The following is a 22174-nucleotide window of genomic DNA, read 5'->3' as shown; positions in this document are numbered from 1 at the left end:
GGCTGAAAAAACATGCATGATGGTGAAATTTATTTTTAAAATCACAAATCTTAACATTTTACTTCTATTTTGAGTTTTTGTTGTATAGATTGCATCTTGTTTATAATAACAAACTTCATCTTCATCATCCTCATCACTCCACATGATGTCCACATCCGAGATATATCCACATCCATCTGCTACATGTTCAAGATTTGTATAATCTGGATTTGAAATACATTCAGCAATGAATTAGTACATTGATATAGTTTATTTAATATAACAAAGTTTAGTCAGCGTTACTGGAAATTTACTTTTAGTAAGAGATTTTGGACCCATTGTACAGCCTAATAGACAGACATATATGAAAATAAAAATCCTGATCTAAAGCTCACAATGTTACAAAAGATTTTAAACTTTAATATTTCAGGGATTGTATGTAAAAAAAAAGAGGAGTTGCACTTACTAATTAAAGTATTTAAAAATACAATACAAAGGATAAAGTCGTCTGGATACTGTTTCTCTACTGTTCATGTACAACTGTTTTTCAACCTTATAGAACAGATAAACTTTCGCTTGCCATTATGTAGTGTCAATTTCTATGATGATGTCACATGAGGTTCACATTTTAAATGATTTAGAACAGATAATGAGGCTTATAATTTTGACCAAATGGATTGGCAGTAAGATACCCATATTTAATGTTAAATGAATGTTTTATTTCACTTCTTTTATGTTCTGATTAGCTATATATTTTTAAATTGTACTTGTGAATTTGTGGCCCAGACTCCAGTCTTTGAATTTTGTTTAAAGAAATAAATAAAAAGCTGGCTGACACTACTGTTTGAGTGGTATACATTTAAACCAATACCTTTTCTGGTTAATCTGTACTAACAATATTATTGTAATTCATATTTCTTCAATATATCAGTTTTTTTAGCATTCCTATTGCATATTCAATGTTACCAAATGTTGGCTTGTCAAAAAATGTCAGCTATTTAATAACATCAATATTCTGATTAATAAATAAATATTAAATAATATGAATCTTTCTGATTATTTCCAGTTCTCTCCATAATGTACTTAAACACAGAGCTTAACAATGCAACTGAATATATATGATAAATAATGCAAATCCCAGTCAGAGGATTCACCTTAGAGGGTTTCTGTGTGTCAGATTCAATGTATAACAAGTGTGTGTGAAGACACATTCTAATTACATTATTAAAGCAGCCATTCAGACATGTCTCGTCGGAGCTTGATTGCACAAATGAATTCACACACCAACACTTGGACAAAATGCAGTGCAATTCAGTTTTATTTAACAACCTTCATTTACATTGAGTTGAAAAATGCATTAATTTAAACAACACTCACTCAATTCAGCATGGATGACATATCTCTAACTATGGACTTTTAAAAACCACAGACCAGGGGTCTCAAATTCAAATTGGTGGGGGGCCATTTCAGTCAGTGACAATTCATAGTAGGGTCGTTTTACATTCAAGCACAAAAAAAAGTGGAAGCCTGACGTAATTGATGCATCTTAGGACAACAGACATGAGTCATTCTTCCACAAAGTATATGCAGTCAAAACTCCAGCTTTTTGTTTCTTGCGGTACATATTGAAGAGGGAGTTTAAATTGCTATGAAAATACTACAAATAATAGGCATAATAATTATATTGTCCCAACCAATTGTGTTGTCCCAGTAGCGTAAGAACAGCAGAAAGAAGGTAAGTAACTTTACCATCAATTGCTCTTCTCAATATCTTTCCTTTTTTTGTAAAACTACAACAAAGAGAGGAAATGTTTAACAAGTTCAATTCAACTGGTAGTACAATTTTTCTAATGTACATAGTTTTTATGCAAATCTTCATATGCATATGAGGAAAATCTATTAAATGAGATTATTTGAATCGAATACTAGCAAAAGTATCATATTTGTTTCACCACCAGCATAACGTGTAAGCCATGAAGAAGTGTTTGTACAACAAAATACTGGTGGTAAAAAACTGATAATAATCAAACGAGCCTTGAATATTTACAAAAATACAGCTTTAGCAAAAATAGAGCACTTACGCACATAGAATTAAAATGTATGTGTGTTACTCGACCGTACACTGAGAGAAAATGAAAGCAAAACGTATCTAAATGCAATACAATAAATGTCAACTGGGTGACGGGTCATAACCACAAGTGGCTAGATACAACTGCACAACATTGATAGTGGTTCAAAAATATGTTTTGGCGAGCCAAATCTCGTTATATTTTTGACGTCAGTTGTGGCCGGAGGGCAGGCCGACAATTTAAGACCCCTGCCATAGAATGTTAAAAATTAAATTAAATCTGCCTCAAAATGTATAATGTTCCAACAGAAAATTACCAATATAATTTCTGTGTATATAAGCATAAAACACTTTTGTACTTTTTGTTTTCCATCTGAAATGCACTGCGAATCAATCATTAAACACCTGTTAATTAAAACCATTTGCTAGTCAAGGTTCATGTTTGACTTAATGAATAGGTGATTTTTAGCCAATATCCCCCCCCCCCCCCACTTGTTTTGTAGCCACTTGAAAATAAATAAGTTGGCTATTATAGGGATAAATATTTGAAAACCGATTTCACTTTCACAGGAGAACTAAAGAAAAAAAACACACACACATGATATATGAGAAAACTGATGCAGTGATAACCATATAATTTTCCTACTTTTCATAGATCAACTGAGCACATGCGAACGTGTGTGTCATACATTTAAAGACTGATGTAAATGTTCTGTGCTGCCGCAGAGTTAAACGCTGAACAATCTATCTTTATCAAGCTAATGGTGCTCAGCTTATAAAATTCCTCTTGCTTTTAATGAAGACCAATTACAACTGATGTACTTTCACATAAGCAGTTCTTATCATCTTTTTATCTCTTGACAACTCGAACTGCTCTAGATCAATAAAAGTCTATAAAATTGCTACTTGATTGCAAAAATCGACTATTATTCCATAATACGTCAACTAGTATGAGCTTCTGCTGTGTGCGTCAGCTCTCACTGTTTCTCTCTACACCGCCAGATCACAAATACCCACAAGCCTTTGCTAATCCTCAAACCTTCCCCAGGGAGACGTTATTCTCACAGGCAGAAAAAATGATCAGAACGCTCTCGGGGAATCAAGTGAGTAAAGCGGATGTTCTGAGAGGTGAAGAGACTGGTGGAGTTCAAACAGCTTCTCCTGTGCTTTACTTTAAAGGCTTGTTCTTCATGCTTGTCCTCAAGGACCCACAGAAACCCTGCATTGATATGTGCGGCAAAGGGGTGCATTGTTGGTCTTGGGATTGATTACGTCTTAAAGAGAATTATGGACAAATTCCAACAGAAGGGGTTACAGAAATATGTAAACACTTCATTAAGTCATTCTTAAATAACACAGTGTGTTCTGAGTATAGTTTTGGCTCTTGACGGAGAGCATTTGAGTTATTTTAAAGTACCAGAAAATGACTGATCATTCAGCCTCCTGAAATACATAATGTACTGTATGGCGTCTGCTTTCATTCTTAAAACGAAAAAAGCCCAAGTCCAAGTACGGTTATTACACTGAAAAATACTGCACACCCCAAAGGAACGGCTGAGAAAAATTGTCTTTAAATGGTGTCAATATGCCACATTTCTGACAGTCGAGGTGCTGAAAGTGCTACAAATGTGTAAATCAGTTATTGCATCCATTTTTCTTTCTTCAAAAACTGAAGAGCATCTTGGTATCCCTCTTGCTCCAGTGCCTTTAGTCTGGGTAATGGAGGAGGAAACAGCGCTTCGTTCAGCCTTATGATGTTTTCCTTTGAGAACTGAGGGTGGAAAACAGTTGTTAAAACTTGTCAGGTTATGGTCAGTGTATGGGGTAATGCATTACAAAAACAAAAAAAAAAAACTTGAGTTATGTAAACCTTTTACTTTTTCACGTAACTAATAAAGTAATACTTTTTGACTGATTACTCTCCTAAAATAATGCTCTCTTTTAAAATAAGTATTGAACACCATTTTTGTCAGGAAACATACTTCTCAAAGTGCTGTTGATGTCAGTAACAACCAAAGTAACCAATATATACAAAGAAAACAAAACTAATTAGTTTAGAAATTAAGATATGTGTAATAAAATGAAATGACACGGGGAAAAAATATTAAACACATGAAGATAGGGAGGTGTAAAAAGGCATGAAAAGCCCAGACAGCAGCCAAAATCTCTTAGTAGTTAGAAAGATGAGTGCTGTGAAGTATTTTCTGTGATTATTGCTTGGATAGCATGTCTAAATATCCTTTGCGAAAAAATAATGGTTAGTGTGGCTTTTAAATATGTTAACCAATACTAACATTCGTCATTATGACTTTTGTAATGTCTTATCATGAGAGAACACAATTATGTTTTAGTCCCACAACAACAGCTAATGGAAACAATGTCATTTCAAAATAGAGTTTAATCAACATTTATAAAATATTTTAAAGGTTTTGTGCATATCTGTGCCATAGAAACCAGACTACCAACACCCAGACAACCTGAGTCGAGGCCCTGAGAAGGAGCTCCCTCCTGGGTTTGGACCAGTGACACTTCTTATTGCCTGCCTTGCCTTCATTCCTGATATTTGAAACTCTGCAGACTTTTTCAATTCACAACCAGCTATATTACACAAAAACTAATAACATAAAAGCATAGTTTGGTCACTTTTAAGTAGCACTGTACAACTATGAAATAAAAGAAATGAGTTAATCTTCACATGCTAAAAACTTACCACAACACTCATGTTGGCTAGTCTGAGGTGAATCTTACTCTTGCCCTTGTGCTCTGGGGAAATATCCTGAGGGCCACTAAAAGGTGACACTGTGATTGTGCGTCCCACAGGAAGAATAGGAAGGCTGTCTGTGAAACCCCCATCTATCCATTTCTAAATACAAAGACATTGTTAACATAAGTAGTGTCACATAATTCTTCTAACACTATTCTAATATTTACTGTACTCATACAGCACAATGCAACAACAGTCATTAAAGAGGTGGTCCACTATGATATCATATTTGAAACTTTAGATGATGTGTAATGTAGCTGTGTGAACATAAACAACATCTCTGAATGTAACACGCTCAAAGTTTATTGCAAAGGGAGACATTGGCTTTTACAGAGTTAGCTTAGCAAAGCTTACAGCGAACGAAGTTTGAGGACTACAAATAAATACATCCAGGTTAATGATGTCATAAACCCTTCAGGTTAAGCGCATTCACGCTGCGCAGCAAGGCAAAGGGGTGTTGCCAGAGGTGCTGTAATGTAATGACGATTCGGGACACTTCATGTATCTGCCGCGCTACAAGAGTGTCTGGTGTGCCGTGTCGCGGCTTCCAGCGGCGCATCCGGTGCCTCAGTCAAAGTTAATTCAGTGTGCGTGGTTATTAGTTTCTGTGTTCAAGCTCGGCACTTGAAACTAGCATACAGTTGGCTGTAAAACTGTACAAAGACACAAATGATTTTGTACTCTCTGCTTGGTCTGTGTCAGAGTCCTACATGTACGACTGAATGCTAAACCTCTCACTCCAGCTCGTTCTCGCAGTCTGCCTGTCAGACTCTGTTGCAAACGCAGAGTAGGTGAGCTCATGGCCCCGTCCCTTGTTACGTTGGCGGGAAGCCGAAACTAATTTACATGTGAAGCAACACACCCATAAATCAGCAAACTGTGGACACGCCCCCAACATGACACTTTTTAACACATTATAATAAAAAAATCTGAATTGTGTTTTAAACTGAACAACAGAGGCCTAAAGCTATTGAACACATTTGGATTGAATTATGTTAAATTAACATCAATAAATCATTATCAATAAAGACCATGAGGAAACATCAATATAATGTACAATCCCTAAGAGCTACTCCAGGAATATGAATTTCGGACTGGAGTCATAATCATGTTAATATAAAAGAACAACTTGACGTTTTCACATGGGATGACTAAAGAGTTGATTTTCACTATTCACTAGATTTGTTATAATATATGGGATAGTGAAGTCTCAACTCATTTGAATTCAGAAATCTCAATAGCCATTTATTAGCACTGTTTAGTCATTATTTGTTGTTTGTGTCTGATAGAGCATTTGCACCCAGAAACTGTGAGGTGTAACATAACAAGCAGATTGCAACTTTACAATTGCTTTGGCTGAAAATACCACTTCATTTGGATGCTAATAGTTTTATCAGACCTCTGTCAGCGGAGGGCACAAGCAGAACCAGAAAGCTGGTTTGCTCATTCATCTAAATAAATCTACAGAGCCCAAAACTAAACAGCAGCTCTCAGCAGAGCAGCAGACAGTGCTGGGCCACGAGAGACTCTATTACCTGCCCTTGGAACTCCACTGGCTTCACTCCAGCATAGACAGGCACGAAACAGCTGGCCAAGAGCACCTTTAAAAACAATAGTCATAATATGTCAGTAGAATGGACACACGGAGGACTAGAAGATTAAAAAGGGAACAGAAAAGAAAACATATTTAGTTTAACATGCGGGAACTTGTGAAGTAATACCAGTATTAATGTACTTTATTTTTTATACATTGATTAAATGTGTGTGCGTGTGTGTGTGTAAAATAATAATTACTCCCTTAAAAAGTTTAATATGATTACAAACCAAACATTTTTTCTTTCTTTCTTTAAAATATGAATTGATTTCATGACTGATGAAAATATTGACCCCCTGAAATTTTCATATTTATATTTTACACCTAGAGCTAACCTTATTAAAAAAAAGGTACAATTACTTAATTATTTGATTAAACCAAAAAAAAAAAAGATTTGTTGAATTTTATTTTTTTTTTGCTAACAACACTTTAAAATAATGGTCCATCAGTTAATGTTAGTTTATTTATGCATTTATTTAACAAGAACAAACAATAAAAAAGCTCACTAAATTAACTAATGTAACAAGCACAACTTTTGATTTTAATAATGCATTAGCAAATGTTAAGATTAATAAATGCATTAACTAATGAATCATTATTTTAAAATGTTACTCGTTTTGGTATCTAATAAATAACTATAATTATACAGAAAAAGCAGCTTCAATGTATTGCCCTGACATTTCTGACTTAATGCACCCAATGTATTTTTAGGTTTAGGCCCATTATGCCATAAATCAGGGATGTCAAACTCAATCCCTGCACAGTTTAGTTCCAAGCCTAATTAAACACACCTGATCAAACTAATTGAGTCCTTCAGGCTTGTTTGAAACCTACAGGTAAAGCTACGGTCACACCAGGCTTTGTGTGTGCGAAATTCTGTCGTACGGTGCTGCGAAAAGGGGCGGGATTAAACAAGCTTATTAGACATTTAAAAAAGCCAGCGATTGCTCCATGTTTTACATTTCTGCCCAGAGAGGTCGTGTTTTGATCCTCGATTGGTCTCACGCAGTCAAGGGATGCGATTTAGCAGGTTAGAGTTCACCAAGCTTGAACTTTGCACCGCAGCAACATGCGAAACTTGACGCATGACCCCGCGTTTCCGGTCTGACGCATTCGCGTGCGTGTGAATGGAAGTCTATGGGAAGAAAAGTCAAGTGTGACCGCAGCTTAAGTGTGTTGGAGCAGGGTTGGAACTAAACTGTGCAGGGCTGCGGCCCTCCAGGAATTGAGTTTGACATCCCTGCCATAAATGCTAGAATGGACCTTATTGGTAATAATTTTATTTATCGGTATGATCCCAAACACAGTGCTAATACAGATCAATAATTGTTAATAAAATGACCTCCACAGAGTCCAGACCTAAAAATTATAAAGACAAGACAGGATCACCTGGACTGAAAAAGGTATGACAGCCTATATCGTATATACTATGGATAGTATTGAAAGAGGACTGAAATTAGTACATTATTTCAGAAAATATCAGGACAGTCTCCCCAAGATTTTAAGCTGTTTTTGGTGCCAAGTGAGGTCACATTAAACGCATATATTTGCTTGAAGTAATTTTGTTCAGAATTTTTTTACATTTTTATTTTTTTTGCAAACAACACTTTAAAATAATGGTCCATTAAAGTTCGTTTATTTATCTGCAATACAGACAAACAAAAAAATGCTTATTGTTAGTTCTTGTTAGCCCACAGTGAATTAACTAATGGTAACAAGCACAGCTTTAGATTTTAATAATGCATTAGCTAATTTTGAGCTTCAATGAATAAAGCTGTACATGATTGTTCATACTTGGTTCATGTTAGTAAACAGATTTAATTGATCTAATATATAACTATAATACAAAAAAAAAAAAAAAAAGCTTCACAGTATTGCCCTGACATTTCTGACTTAATGCACCCAATGTATTTTTCATTATAATAATAGATGCAAAAATGCGCCACATCACTGACTTTTAAACAAAACAAAAAGGAATCCAAAAAGACTGTTTATATCATTATGTTAGATGAACTACTGAAGCAACAGTGCAATTTGTTCTTTATTTCAGATGGGAATAAATTAATGAACTCAGTAGCAATTTTCCACAGCACTAACCCTGTCCAGTGACGGCACTTATGATGTGTCTAATTGAATAGGCGAGTTCCCTTCGGGTTGTGAGCATCACTCGAGTAGCTGGAAGATAAATCATTGTCTATTGACCTCAGGCTTGAATACCTTAATGAGATCTTCCCTGGAGGTGAAGCTGGACACCATGCTGTTCTTGTGCGTTTTTGAGTGTGTTATTGAAACGTGGAGGCGTTCATTGGCTAACTGGTGCGCACTGGGTGGGAGAATCTGTTCGATGCCCTCCCTAGAGGAAAACCAAAGGACAGATGCTCATTTGTTGTGTTTGCATAATTAACAACCTGAGTGAAAAACATTTTCCCCTCAACAACTGATCGTAATTACACAATCTGTTGGCCGAACCACTGAGGTAACTCAGGAGAAATAAGGTAAGGAAAAAAAACTCCACTCAACGTTCCGATCCAAGAATATTTCATCAAAATGGATGAAGTCTGCTAACCGCTCCAAGCAGTGTGTCAAGATTATCAGAAGCCCTCAGAGCTTTGTGCACATCACAGATATTATTTCCTTCAATGAATGGAAAGAGAAAAAACTTCTAACTTTTAATATCATGCCAGCAGTATCTGCGATTTCAAAAGTAGAACTGAGGAGGTGACACATTCGAGCATTGGAACGGCACAGTCTTCAGACCATTCAAACCTCATTCTTCTGCAGCCAAGAACTGTTCTTTCTAAAGAGCTCCACAGCTGTGTGAGGCTAAATATAGAAAGAAAAAGAGGTTTCAGGTATAGTACTGTTTAAAAAGTTTTACAGGTGGGAATTGGATTATTATTGTTTTTTTTTTTTTTTTTTTTGTCTAATTGTGAATTGATGGGATTGTGAACGTTGAAAGGTACAGACATGTTTAAGTCCATTATGCCATTAATGCTAGAACGAACCTTATTGGTTTATCAGTATGATCCCAAACAATTTTTTTTTTATGAAATGGCCTGCAGAGTCCAGACCTAAATATTATAAAGACAAGATTGGATCACCTGGACTGAAAAAGAAAGATATGACAGTGTATATTATATGAACTATGGATAGTATTGAAAGAGGACTAAAAATAGCACATTATTTCAGAAAACATCAGGACAGTTTCCCCAAAAGATTTCTAGCTGGTTTTGGAGCCAAGTGAGATCACATTAAGCACACACCTTTGCTTGATGAAGTAATTTTGTTCCGAATTTCTTTTTAATTTTTTTGTTTTCTGTGATTTATGTTTATTATCTAAATATGGAGATTTACACTGTTAAACTGCAGGCTTCCACACAATTCACTGTGTGCAGGTTTCTCAACATAAATCAATTAAGCTACCTTAACAAATTTAACTTGATTGAGCATTAAACAATTAAGCCGTCTCCCCAAAATGTATAAAAAATTGTGTTTCAGCTTATGATAAACAAGTAGTTTGAACAAGCAGCAAAAATACGTTTTTTTAGAGTACACACCATTATGAATGCTGGGTTCCACATGATTCCCAAATGCAAATCAAATAAGTTAATTTAAATGTTTTTATATTAGAACGAATAAGCAGCAAAAATAAAAAATAAAAAATATGACACTACAAAACACATTTGTTTAAGACACTGTGCAATTTAAAGTATCCAAGATACTTCAATGTTAAAGTGTTTCTTTTGCTTCCTCATACCATTTTAAAGCTTCATATACACACATATTCCCTATTTTGAGAGTTCTTTCAAATTAATATATTGAATAATGCGTAATACTCATGGAGAACAATGAAACAAGAATACAATATAATCTACTCAACCCCTTCCATCTGAAATTCTCTTACGGAAATTACTGCAATAAAGATGGACATTATCAACAGAGCTTGTGACTCACTGCACAGAACAATCATTGAACTCTTTGACAAAATTGTTCCCACAGTGGCCTTTTTTTATTTTTTCCTGTGTTTGGCACCCTCATTTCATCTCACCCCTAGTATGTTAATTTTTAATTGTTTGACCTGATTAAAACGGTCTGTGGTACCCAATTCATAAAAGCACCTTTTAAATGGTAATTTCTCTTTTCCTCACATGCAGTTAATTCCAAAATGAACATACTGAAAGCTTTCAAAGACAGGAGTGAATGACAACTGGACATGGCTTAGATCACCTGTATCATTAAAAGACAAAATTTAAACTAAGAGAGGCTGGAGGTGCAAAGAGGTTCCTCTAATCTGGATACACTTGAAAACAGTGTTTTTGTTTAAAATGGTTTGTCCACTCCAAAAGTTGCTCATCCAAAAAACAAAAAAGAGAGAGAACAAGAGAAAAACTTGTTAATCTGCTTATGTTGCTTATGCCCCTGTACTGATAATGAATTAAATACATTGCACCACTAAACAACAATTATAAATAGACATTGTGTCTCTGTTATTATGCAATCTTATGTTATGTTAGTCTTTATCAAAATGAAGAGCAGCTAAAACAAAACTTGTGCAGTTTTTGTGTAAAAACTTAAATTATTTTAGACTGAAAATTCATCCATTAATGGTGTTTTCAAAAAATAAAAATAAATAAAATTACTGTCCACACTATACAACAAGGTGCATGATATGTGACCACTCACACTCTGGGCATTTACCAATAGAAAAAATGGCTAAACTGATCCATTTTTGGAAGAGTATTCCCAAAGCTTGGTTTCAAAACAAATTCACAGTGTAGATGGACAAGCAAAACGAAGATGCTCAAAGGTTGTGTGGACAGCCTTAAATGAGGTGCCAATCCAACAATGGTGATAGAAACGTACTATGATTGTTTTAAGATAAAAGGCTACAGTAATAAATTCCTTCATAGGAAATTTACAAACTTTCACAGCTATATTGTGTGTAAAATATATACCACATTATATTCCAACAACAGCTTGCATCATGATTATGTTCTTTTTTTATAAAGTTTTTTTTTTTCCTCGCCATTGGCTTGCTTGTGAAGCTGCACTTCGGTGGATTTGCTCTAGTGTTTGAACTTTCAGCATTGAAATGAACTAAACTGAACTAAACTTAACTGGACTTCAACTCTGAAATCTGGACTTTACTAGAACTATGTTAAGCTGCTTTGACAATCTATATTGTAAAAAGTGCTATATAAATAAACATGAATTAAACTGAATTGAGTATTAAACATCTTAACATTTATTTCCTCCGGGTGCACCGGTTTCCCCCACAAGTCCAAAGACGTGTGGTATAGGTGAATTGGGTATACAAAAAATTGAGCGTAGTGTATGTGTGTGAATGAGTGTGTATGAATGTTTCCCAGTGATGGGTTGCAGATGAAAGGGCATCCGCTGCGTAAAACATATGCTGGATAAATTGGCGGCTCATTCTGCTGTGGTGACCCCAGATTAATAAAGGGACTAAGCTGAAAAGAAAATGAATGAATGGATCTTAACATTTATTACTCAGTGTAGGTCTTTAAAGTACATTAAATTATTGAGATTTATATTTAAAAAAATACACATGGATGTATTAACATACTCAGGAATATTCAATGAAATATGGTCATGTGTATTGTCTTTAAAGTACATTAAATTAGTGAGATTTATATTTTTAAAAAAATACACATGGATGTATTAACATACTCAGGAATATTCAATGAAATATGGTCATGTGTATTACATTGGTTTATTGTATAAAATTGCCAATATTGTGTATTATGCCGTCATATCTCAAACTCATTCTCAAAATATGTCAATTCAACAGATATACTGAAAACAGATCATTGTCTGTGCTCAAAATAAATGCATTTTGTCAAGCAAAGTTAACTTAGGGAGCAGAAAACACTGTGTAGAGACGAATCAATCAGAATACTGTTGGAGCTTTTCAAAAAGCATAGATAAGGATGAAAAAGTACCCTTAAATATCAAACAAGTGATCCATAAAATTATAATTCAAGCCTTTAATACTTCTGTGGTTTCACACTGTTCTGCGTTTTGGTATTCGCCAATTACAACCATCTTCAATAGGAGCGCTATATAGCATACAGCTAATGTACTAAGAAAATTTTTCTCTCATTTCATACAAACACAGCTGGTGCCATCTTGTATCTGTTAGAATTACTAATGGAACGAAAATATTTTTTGGTTAATTTGGGTTAGTATCAGTGTATAATTGTTGTTGATTTGTTCACCTTCTCGCTAGAACGATTGTTTGTACAATGAATATTTCAGCTTTAGATTTCTTTACAGTGAAATGCTGTTTTCTAAATGTATGTCTAAACTTGTTTATTTGTCTTGTCTAAAAGTCACTTGTTACAGTAGAAACAGATTTATCATTTTATAACCAGTTGTTGTTGCAAAATAAACTCCAGAGTCATAAAAGCGTTTATAAGGGTTTACTCCTTACATATGAGACCAAAATCAATATTTAATTCATATTTCAATTCAATTAATCATTAGTAATGGACTATTAGTCAGTTCTTTTAACTCAAATTGTTAAAAAAAAAAAAAAAAAAAAAAAAAAAAATCAAGAAAAGTCTGAATTATTAGCCCCCCTTTGTTTTTGTTTTTTCTTTTTAAAATATTCCCTAAATCATGTTTACAGAGCAAGGAAATTTTCACACAATTCTTATTTGTTTTATTTTGGCTAGAAGAAAAGCAGTTTTTAATATTTTAGAAACATTTTGAGGTCAATATTATTAGCCCCTTTAAGATATATATATATTTTTTGCCATAGTCTACAGAACAAACTATCGTTATACAATAACTTGACTAATTAGCCTAACCTGCCTAGTTAACCTAATTAACATAGTCGAGCCTTTAAATGTCACTTTAAGCTGTATAGAAGTGTCTTAAAAAATATCTAGTAAAATAATATTTACTGTGATCATGGCAAAGATAAAATAAATCAGCTATTAGAGATGAGTTATTAAAACTATTATGTTTAGAATTGTGTTGAACAAAAATCTCTCCGTTAAACAGAAATTTGGGGAAAAAATAAACGGAGACTAATAATTCAGAATGGCTAATAATTCTGACTTTCACTGAATATATTAGATGATTCAAATAAGCCAGATAATTAATAAATACCAGGACATTTGTGCCAATTTATCTGAATTTAACTTTACTCTTTCTTAGGTTTATTTATATAATACATCTACAAAATGAAATCGGTTTCGGTAATAATAACAAGACAGATGAATACACAATGTCTTCAACAACAAAGGCCCTTGGATTGATCTGCTTCCACAATAAATACAATATACCTCTTAAAAACCATGTTTAACTGAAAAAGCCTTGATGAAGCCAGTCTGAAAAAAAGGACACCCATGAAGAGCTTTAATTATGTTACAATTGCTTTTACTATAAAACTCGCTGCAGTGGAATCAGGGGAAAAACATAAAAGCATCCCAACAGTAGCCCTTTTTTTGTCATTTGAAGTTTCTTCAAGTCCAGGGTACTGATTTTGATCCAGTCCCACTACTATTCTAAAACCATATTGAACTTTAATTCCATTTGGAATGAGGTGAATACAAGTTCCGTGAAATAAAACAGCTGAGTAGGATATCTTACCAAGACAGCCGTTCTGATTGAAATTCTGCATGAGAGGGAAAAAAAGCTTGCAAAAAGCCCCTTGGGGTTAATTTCAACAACCTACCTAATAGTTTTTCATTCGATCAAAAAATTATGTCTCAGAGCCACATTTACCTCAGTTCAAGCATGAAGTCATATCCAGGTGTCACCGCTCCAAACCTCTGACTTCTTACATTACTGGCAAACCTGTAGGTGAATTCCTTACAATGCTGTGTGAAAACACAAAGTCAGAACATATAGGTAAAGAGCTCAGTCAGTCTCATCTCTGAGCCTTGGTGATGCAACTGTAAGAAATATGTATTTTCAATAGCATTGCTGGCTTGACAGAGAACAAATCAATCTTTTTCAAGTCTAAACAATCAGTCTGTTTTCACAAACACTACAGTACCTTCTGAGCTCTGTAACATGAAAAATAATCAGATTTAAAATCTGCCTACATATAATGTTATATTATTGTATTTACATAAATAAATATTTATATTATAGTGACTTTTGTTGATTAAATAAGAGTTCAAAATTGCATTAAATTATGCAAAAACAACTGATATGAATTTTACAAATGTGATTTAAGGGGATAAAGTGTGCGTGTACCTTATATCACTTACTTTGTGGATATGTTAGCAATACTCCCCACAAGTATTGCAATACCAGTAAATTTTGACCTTGTGGGTACATTTTTTGGTCTCCATGAAGAAAATAACTCATAAATCGCACACAGAATTAAGTATTTTAAAAATGTAACAATGCAGACTGTTTCCTGTGAGGTTTTGGGTAGGGGCAGAAATTACAGTTTGTACAGTATAACAAAATCCTTACATCTACAAAAGTCCCCATAATGGCAGCTGTATAAGTATGTGTGTTTAAGAATGTTATAAGATGGGTAATGCACCATGCACTGCCAGCACAAAATCTCACCCACACCATTTTGATTAACAGCTATTCTATTTTCGATTTTGCCATTTCATCTGAATATCAACATCTGTTAGACTTAGCAGCTTACATTGTGTCTGTGGACAATACTGAGCGATGACATTTCATTTTGTAAATATTTATTTAATTTTTATGTTAATAAGGAGTTTGTGTACACATTTCCAGTATAAAAATATAGTTTTTTCTGTAAAAGATCAATTAAATTTGCAGTAAGAACTGGCACAGAAGAGCCTAAGTGAAATGTTATTACCCTTATTTTTTTTATGTAGTACTATTTCAATTAATAGATGTTAATATTCCATAATTCCATGAATTATATGTTTCAGACATCTTGAAAATAATCATAAAACAGGATTGCAACTTTATAGCTAACTGAGCAAAAGCATTAAATGTGTATTCACAGCGTTGCTAACTTGCTGATGTGACTTATCTTCAATTAAAATATATTAAGTTAAATAAGTAAATTTAATTGACTACATTTTCTTTCACTGGGATTAAGCTTATTCAGTTAAACTATATGGATGTTTAAAGTAAATTGATTATTTTTAATTAATGACACTAATGCAGAGAGGCTAAAGATACCTAAATATTAATAATATCAAAGTTGTGGGACTTTAAACAGTTACAATGTGTTGTTATCACAGCCAATGTTTAAGTATGCAACAAATTTGTTTAAGTAACAAATGTTTAAGTAAGTTTCTTAAAACTATAGAACTAATCCATAAATCACCATACTGTATAATAATATTGAATATGTTACACTTAAAAAGCAAAATGCATACCACATACATGTACATTTTTAGTTTTTAACCACGTCTTACCACTTCAACTGTGAGTGAGCCTTAACTTCAACATTGTAACTACTTGAGCACAGTTTTTACATGTTGTGGGGTGTAAGTGAATGGCTTTACCTGCAGTTTATCAGGAGCAGTGATCATCATAGCGGCCACTAAAGCACCAGCTGAAGCTCCAGCACAGGCTTTTAAAGAGGACAGCAGTTTATCTCCATGCTTCAGTAACGCCTTTGCTACACCGAGATGATAAGCTCCTAAAAACCCAGCCGCAGCAAACGAGAAATTCACCACCATCACACCTGTACGCCGACAGACAGAGGTTTGAGATTTTCATTTGAGTAAGGTTTAAAGATTAAAACTAAAATCCGTGTTCAGAGAGTTCTGATAGTGATGCACACATTCCATTTATCACACGAATAGCCTTGATATATTCTGTGCCACATACAGTTGTTTAAAAGTAGTCACGTGTTAAATAGTAATAATAATACTAAATCCGGTCATTATACGTATCAACAATATGCATGCAATAGATTATCTACCTGTTTAAATGATTGGGCGCTTTATTGCACTGTAGTTCGTACTTTGCGTTTGTTTGACAACATAGCAAAGCACGTGCACAATAAAGCTTCCGTGATTTAGACGTTTCAAAATAAAAGTCGTACGTAGAGTAGCCTATTATTAGCCAGTCGTTATGTGCTGAACACATGCATAATGTATAGTTTTACCCACAGAGTTTGTAACTTTTAGTTGGTTGAATATTTTATTTAGTTATTAATAAATTAGCATATAGTAGTAATCATGGAAAAAATATCCTATTTATGCAGGTACCCTCAGAGGAATTACTCAGGAATTACGTTTAATTTAATAATTAAAATGGCAAAGGTTAATTATTCAGTGTTAGTGACCCTTCACAAAATATTTATATTGTAATATTTATATTTATAATAGTTGCACTGCTTAGACTTATTATTTTATTACTTCATTAGTTCAATCATTATTCATTAAATATGTAAAGTCTTAGCTTGTGTCTTTATCAGTAAAACATATATTTTAATTTTCCAGAATTCTTTCAATTCACAATACAAAAAAAAAAAAAAAAGAAAATAAAAATGTGTTGGCTTGCAGAAAATTCATAAAAGGGAAGTTAGTTCTGACTTTCAGAATGACATTTGTTGTTTTCTAAACAATACAATGCATTCATTTTATCTGTACAAATACTTAGCCTATTGCAGTTGATTTTAATAAACACAGACAGCAAGGAGGTAGAGAAAATTATATCATGGATATTAATTGAACAAATTATGTAGGAAATGGGTAACTAATAATTTGACAATACTATACGTTAGTTATTAAACATTTACAAATACGTTACATATTTATTTATTCATTGTCACGTACCATTGTGTCTACATTTCAAACTAGTGGTCATCCACAAGACATGTAGACAAAACTTATTCAAACAGACAAAACAGAGCCTTTGCTAACATACTTCTTCTTTTTCTTCTTCTTTAATTTTATTTATGCCATCTGGTACTTCAGGTGATGACAAGAGACCTTCTCTTGCCTCGATCTGTTGCAGTCTTGGGGGCCATTTCAAGATTTAGACCTCTGATTTTCAGGTCTCTCTTGACCATCCTGTGCCAAGTCTCCTTTGAACGCCTGTGGTTCAATTTCCCCATAGGGTTCATCATAGGGCGATTCTGGGCAAAGACTTGGAGGGCATGTGGCAGACATGTCTTGTACATTGGAGCTGTTTCAGTCCTTCTGTGAAGTTTGTTGTTGGAAATCATGTTCGGCCAGAAGGTTTTGAGAATCCTCCTCAGGCACTTGCTTTGAAACACATCCAACTTGTGTTCAATGGCTAAGGTTGTTTTCCAGCACTCGGCATCATGCAGTAGCACACTGAGAACTTTGCTCCTGAATATCCTGATCTTTGTTTGAATGATGAGGCCTGGCTCTCTTTAGATGGGCTTGAACATGGCAAAGGCTTGTTTGGCCTTGCTGATTCTGGTGTTGATGTCACAGTAACCATCCATTGTTATGTTGCTGCCAGCTTGAGAGTGGTCTAGATGCAGTTCACCTTGACTGGGTTCTTAAGGTTGGCATGAAATCAAAATTCACTTCTCATTTTTAAATGTATGTAGTTCTTGTTATGTATATCTGTGCACTTTATTAGTTTGTAAAAAATAAGTTTGCCCTCCTAATCGTTCATCAAATATAATAACCTTCCCTCCTCCCTAGAAAAACATGACATGTTTTCTTCACTTCTGCTCATGTTGAATGCCTTTCGGGCAGGCTATCAGTGTGTGTCTCATTTCTGACTTGTCTATGCTGGAGGCAGCGTTTTGAACAAATATGATACAATCCCATCTGTAAAATGTATCTCTCATTGGGCATCTGAAAACATTCTGCACCAGAGGGTTGACAAGATGATAATTCCAGTGAACAGCAATCCTCCTCAAATGGGTGCAAACTGGCGTTCAAACCTTGCTTGATTTTGTTAGCAAGACCCATCTTTCAACAATCCAACTGGCTCACAAAGAACTAACTCAAGCACCCCCTTACATTTTGTTTATTTCACAAACATTTTCGGGTGGATGTCCATCACCATAGGGGGAAAAAAAGGTCAAGCTTAACTTCTGTTTCATGCCGACTTTAATTGTAATGTTCTTCCTCAGGGTCTGGTTCTTCTTGCTATTGTGCTGGCTATCTCATTGAAGCTTTCTGTCTTGTGCTACATGCTGAATGTTCTCTACCAACATTAGAGTCCACTTAAGATTGCTGTACATTTAGATTGAGTGACTAGCTTTAATTCATGACTTTAAACTACATCAGTGTCTCTCCCAGCCTTGCAGTAAACAGATGTATTATGTGGTGGAGCCCCAGAGATAAAGACACCTCATTAGTTATTAAGAAGCATAACCTTGGCTAAGATTGAGAGGGCCTTTGTGGTTTAATTGTTCTTGCCCTGACTAGATTACCTCTTCATTGCTCAAAATCACTGCAGGCATGTGTAAGCTGCTAGAGGTTGTGTGTGGATTTCATTGTGTGGACATATCCATGGTCTTTTCCCAAACACCATTTATATAACGTGCTCTTGTGGCCTTTGATCGCGTGTGTTCTTGAAGTCCACAAGGGTACAGCATGTCCCATTTGTCATTTTAGATTTCAGAATGATGCCATTGAGCTGTGTTAGGTAAGCTACTTAAACAAATGGCTTGCAAAGTGAGCTAAGTTATAGTACAAGGGTTCAAAACATAGGGTTTGTTATCTAAAAAAGGAATATAAAATATTTTTGGTTTTTTGAAAATTAGTATTTGAAGAGTTCAGATGCAAAAAATGTTTTTTCTTAGCCTCATTTGTTAATGTTGAGATAGTTCACTTTAAAGACCAGGAAAAGGACATATTCTTTGCCATAAAAGTATAATATTACTGAACATACACACAGGAGCCTAATAAAAATGCTCATTTTAGAGGAAAATTTCAGATGGTATTTAGAGGATTTTGCATCTAAACTTTTCATTTTATGTACTAAATGACATTTCTTTCTTTTTTTAATTTATAAGAAATGTCATCAGTTTGTACAACAAAACAAAATCTATGTTTTACTGAAACACATTGAAAATTGAAAATGCAGAGAAACTGTTTTTTGACTGAGAAAGTGCTTTTCCATGTATGTTTCTTACATTGGGTGAACGTTTTACATATTTGTAGAAATACATTTGCTGGCACAACAATAAACTTCAATAGTACACTCTCAGAAAAAAGGTACAGGATCTGTCACTGGGGCAGTACCTTTCAAAAGGTACATATTTGTACCTGAAGGGTCCATAATGGTACCTCAAAGGTACTTTTAGGTACATTTGGGTTACGGACTAATATGCACCTTTTATGGCCCATTTCCACTCAGTGGTACAGTACGGTGTGGTACGGGTCGGTACGGGTCACCTTTATCAGGCTTGCGTTTCCAATGGTACCCTTTTGGTGAGCGTGGTGTACGACAGAAAGTTTCAGTCAACATCATTGTCGCGCGAGAAAATGTCTACAGTAAAGCCATACAGGTCGATCACATATCATGTGAGAAGTACTTTCACAAAACAGATTCTTTTTTTTTTGCGTGTCACTCTCACGTTTGTTTCTGAAGAGGATCGGGTTTTCAAAAGCACATCAATAATCAAGCACACACGTCGGCGCCAATAGCCTAGTGGTTAAGTGTGCCGACATATAGCACCATTGTGCTCACGGCGACCCGAGTTTGATTCAACCCTTCCCCTCTTTCTGCTCCCAATACTTTCCTGTCTATAATCTCCACTATCATCAGCTCAAGAAGTTTGTTATTTCAAATATGTGCAAGCAAGAAAGTGAGAGTGTACCAAATATTTTATGGAACAGTCCTGTACAATACAGGTAAACTAATTTGTGAGTCAGATTTATGATCAAATAGGTTCATTTATTGTACAAAATTCATTGTGAATCGAATAAATTTTGCTTCCTATTGCTACAAAAGTAATAACACTAATGACAGTTTTTCAAATCAGTTCAGTAATTAAACTGAATAAGAAAAGAAGAATTGAGAAGATTGAATTGATTTGCCAGTTCAAAAAAAAAAAAAAAAAAAAAAACATGCAACTTGCCAGTTCTAAAAAAAGACGAAGAAAAAAACACTTGAAGTGAAGCAATTTACTAGAGTCACAATTTCCATCTCTTTCATGTTATCTGTGAGACAAGAATGTTCTGGTAACTGCATGTTATTGCGACCTCTGCCAACATTAAAAACAGCATAAAACAGCTTTTTAATTTACTAAACCATTATATTAAGTAGGAAAAGCTTTGTTGTGAAGATCTAAACTGATTCTCCAGAAAAATCTAGTCTACGTCTCTACATTCAGTTAATTACTAATCATGTAGACTTGGTGGAAGGGTTGAGGGTGGCATTTGTCATAGTTGTGGTTGTATTAGCTTTAACTTTAACCAATTTGTGGCTTTTGACCACCAGGGAACTGTTTAGAAGATACTGTAGCAATTAAATGGTTTGCCTAGACACTACAATAAGCTATTAACAGGTCCGTTCCACAGATCTGTTTGTAACAATGGCTTTCACACATTTTTTGATAAATGCTTATGGGCATTCCCCCGCATGCAGTCAGATTGCTTTTTGTCTTTTATGTGGAGTCCCTGGAGCATAATTCCTCCAGTACATTCTTAAGTCAGCACTTATTTCTCACAGACCCAAAAACAATGCTCATTCTGCCATCGCTGTGGCTGCTTATCGGGGTGTCAGCACAAATTTCCTGCTCCTTTACTTCTGTTTACGGTACATATAATGTGCTGAAGACAAGTTATGGCTCTGGGGAGAATAATAAAACTGGATAGTGTGTGCTTGTTACATACATATCTGTGCATGTTTGCTAGCTACTGTAGGTACCAAAAAAGATGAGCATGTGTATGAGAAACAACTTAAAGACAGCAAGCAGGTATGTATGGTTTTGTTTAACTTAAATAATATGATGCAGTACTAGTTTAAAGTAAAAATCTATTAAAAATTGTTAGCTAATTGTTAACTAAAGAGTGTATTTTGTGTTTAATGTTGTCTGGCCATGAACCATATCAGGATGCTGATGAAGTGCAACAGTTTTGGGATTTTAATTGTTTTTTATGACTCTGCTAGTCTTGCATGCTCTCTGTCAGTCTAAATTATCTTAACCCATCTATATTGTTCTGATAAAATTAAATTTGATTACATTATCAGATTCATAAATAATTAGGTACTCATAATTCGATAATAATTTGACAAATAACCCCCTAACCCAAGTAAACTACATTTTAAAATGCTCAAAATCAGATTAAAATGACCTATTATACATATTATTTAAAGAATGACCATTAATTATTAATATTTTTCTCTCATGATTACTCAAGAACATTATCTACAGTATATACATTGCAATTCATGCTTGGAAATTGAGGGGAAAATGTATGCATGTTTGTATGGATGCATGTACTGTATGTGTGTGTGTGTGTGTTATATACAGTACACTGTTAATGATTTCCTGTAGAATCTACAGTAACCTACTGGCAGCAAAAATACTGTAAATGTAAATAATGTATTTACATTTACAGCACCATTGATGTATTTTCAGTATTGTATATCTTTGCTGTAAAATATACAGGATTTTTCACATTACAACTTTAAAATACAGTAACATAACACATAACTGTCCTACAGTAAAATATAATTACAGTTAAATACTGTGTCATTTACAAAAATTGTTTACAGTGTATACACATGATTATTTTCTTATCCTGATGGGTTCCACAGTAACACGTTACTATATTCTATTTACATTTTTGGGGAACGCAGTAATGTAAGGAATTACATTTTAAATTTGTGTAATTTGATTACA

The 22174-nt window shown here is 34.4% G+C and overlaps 1 protein-coding gene across 1 annotated transcript; it reads right to left on the bottom strand.

Annotated features, from left to right (window-relative positions):
- Window positions 1–2554: 2554 nt before the first annotated feature.
- Window positions 2555–16396, bottom strand: pnpla4 (patatin-like phospholipase domain containing 4). Its single transcript, XM_056475219.1, has 7 exons — window positions 16310–16396; window positions 15888–16069; window positions 14161–14255; window positions 8623–8758; window positions 6347–6412; window positions 4758–4910; window positions 2555–3818 (listed from the first exon to the last, which is right to left on the bottom strand). Exons 2-7 carry the CDS (start codon window positions 16062–16064, stop codon window positions 3687–3689), a joined length of 759 nt encoding a protein of 252 aa, XP_056331194.1. The 5' UTR covers window positions 16065–16069; window positions 16310–16396; the 3' UTR covers window positions 2555–3686.
- Window positions 16397–22174: the final 5778 nt, after the last annotated feature.

Source organism: Danio aesculapii, chromosome 1 (genome assembly GCF_903798145.1).
Source record: "Danio aesculapii chromosome 1, fDanAes4.1, whole genome shotgun sequence".
Lineage (NCBI taxonomy): Eukaryota > Metazoa > Chordata > Actinopteri > Cypriniformes > Danionidae > Danio > Danio aesculapii.
The sequence above is the reverse complement of the archived record's forward strand: the minus strand, read 5'-3'. Positions and strand labels throughout refer to the sequence as shown.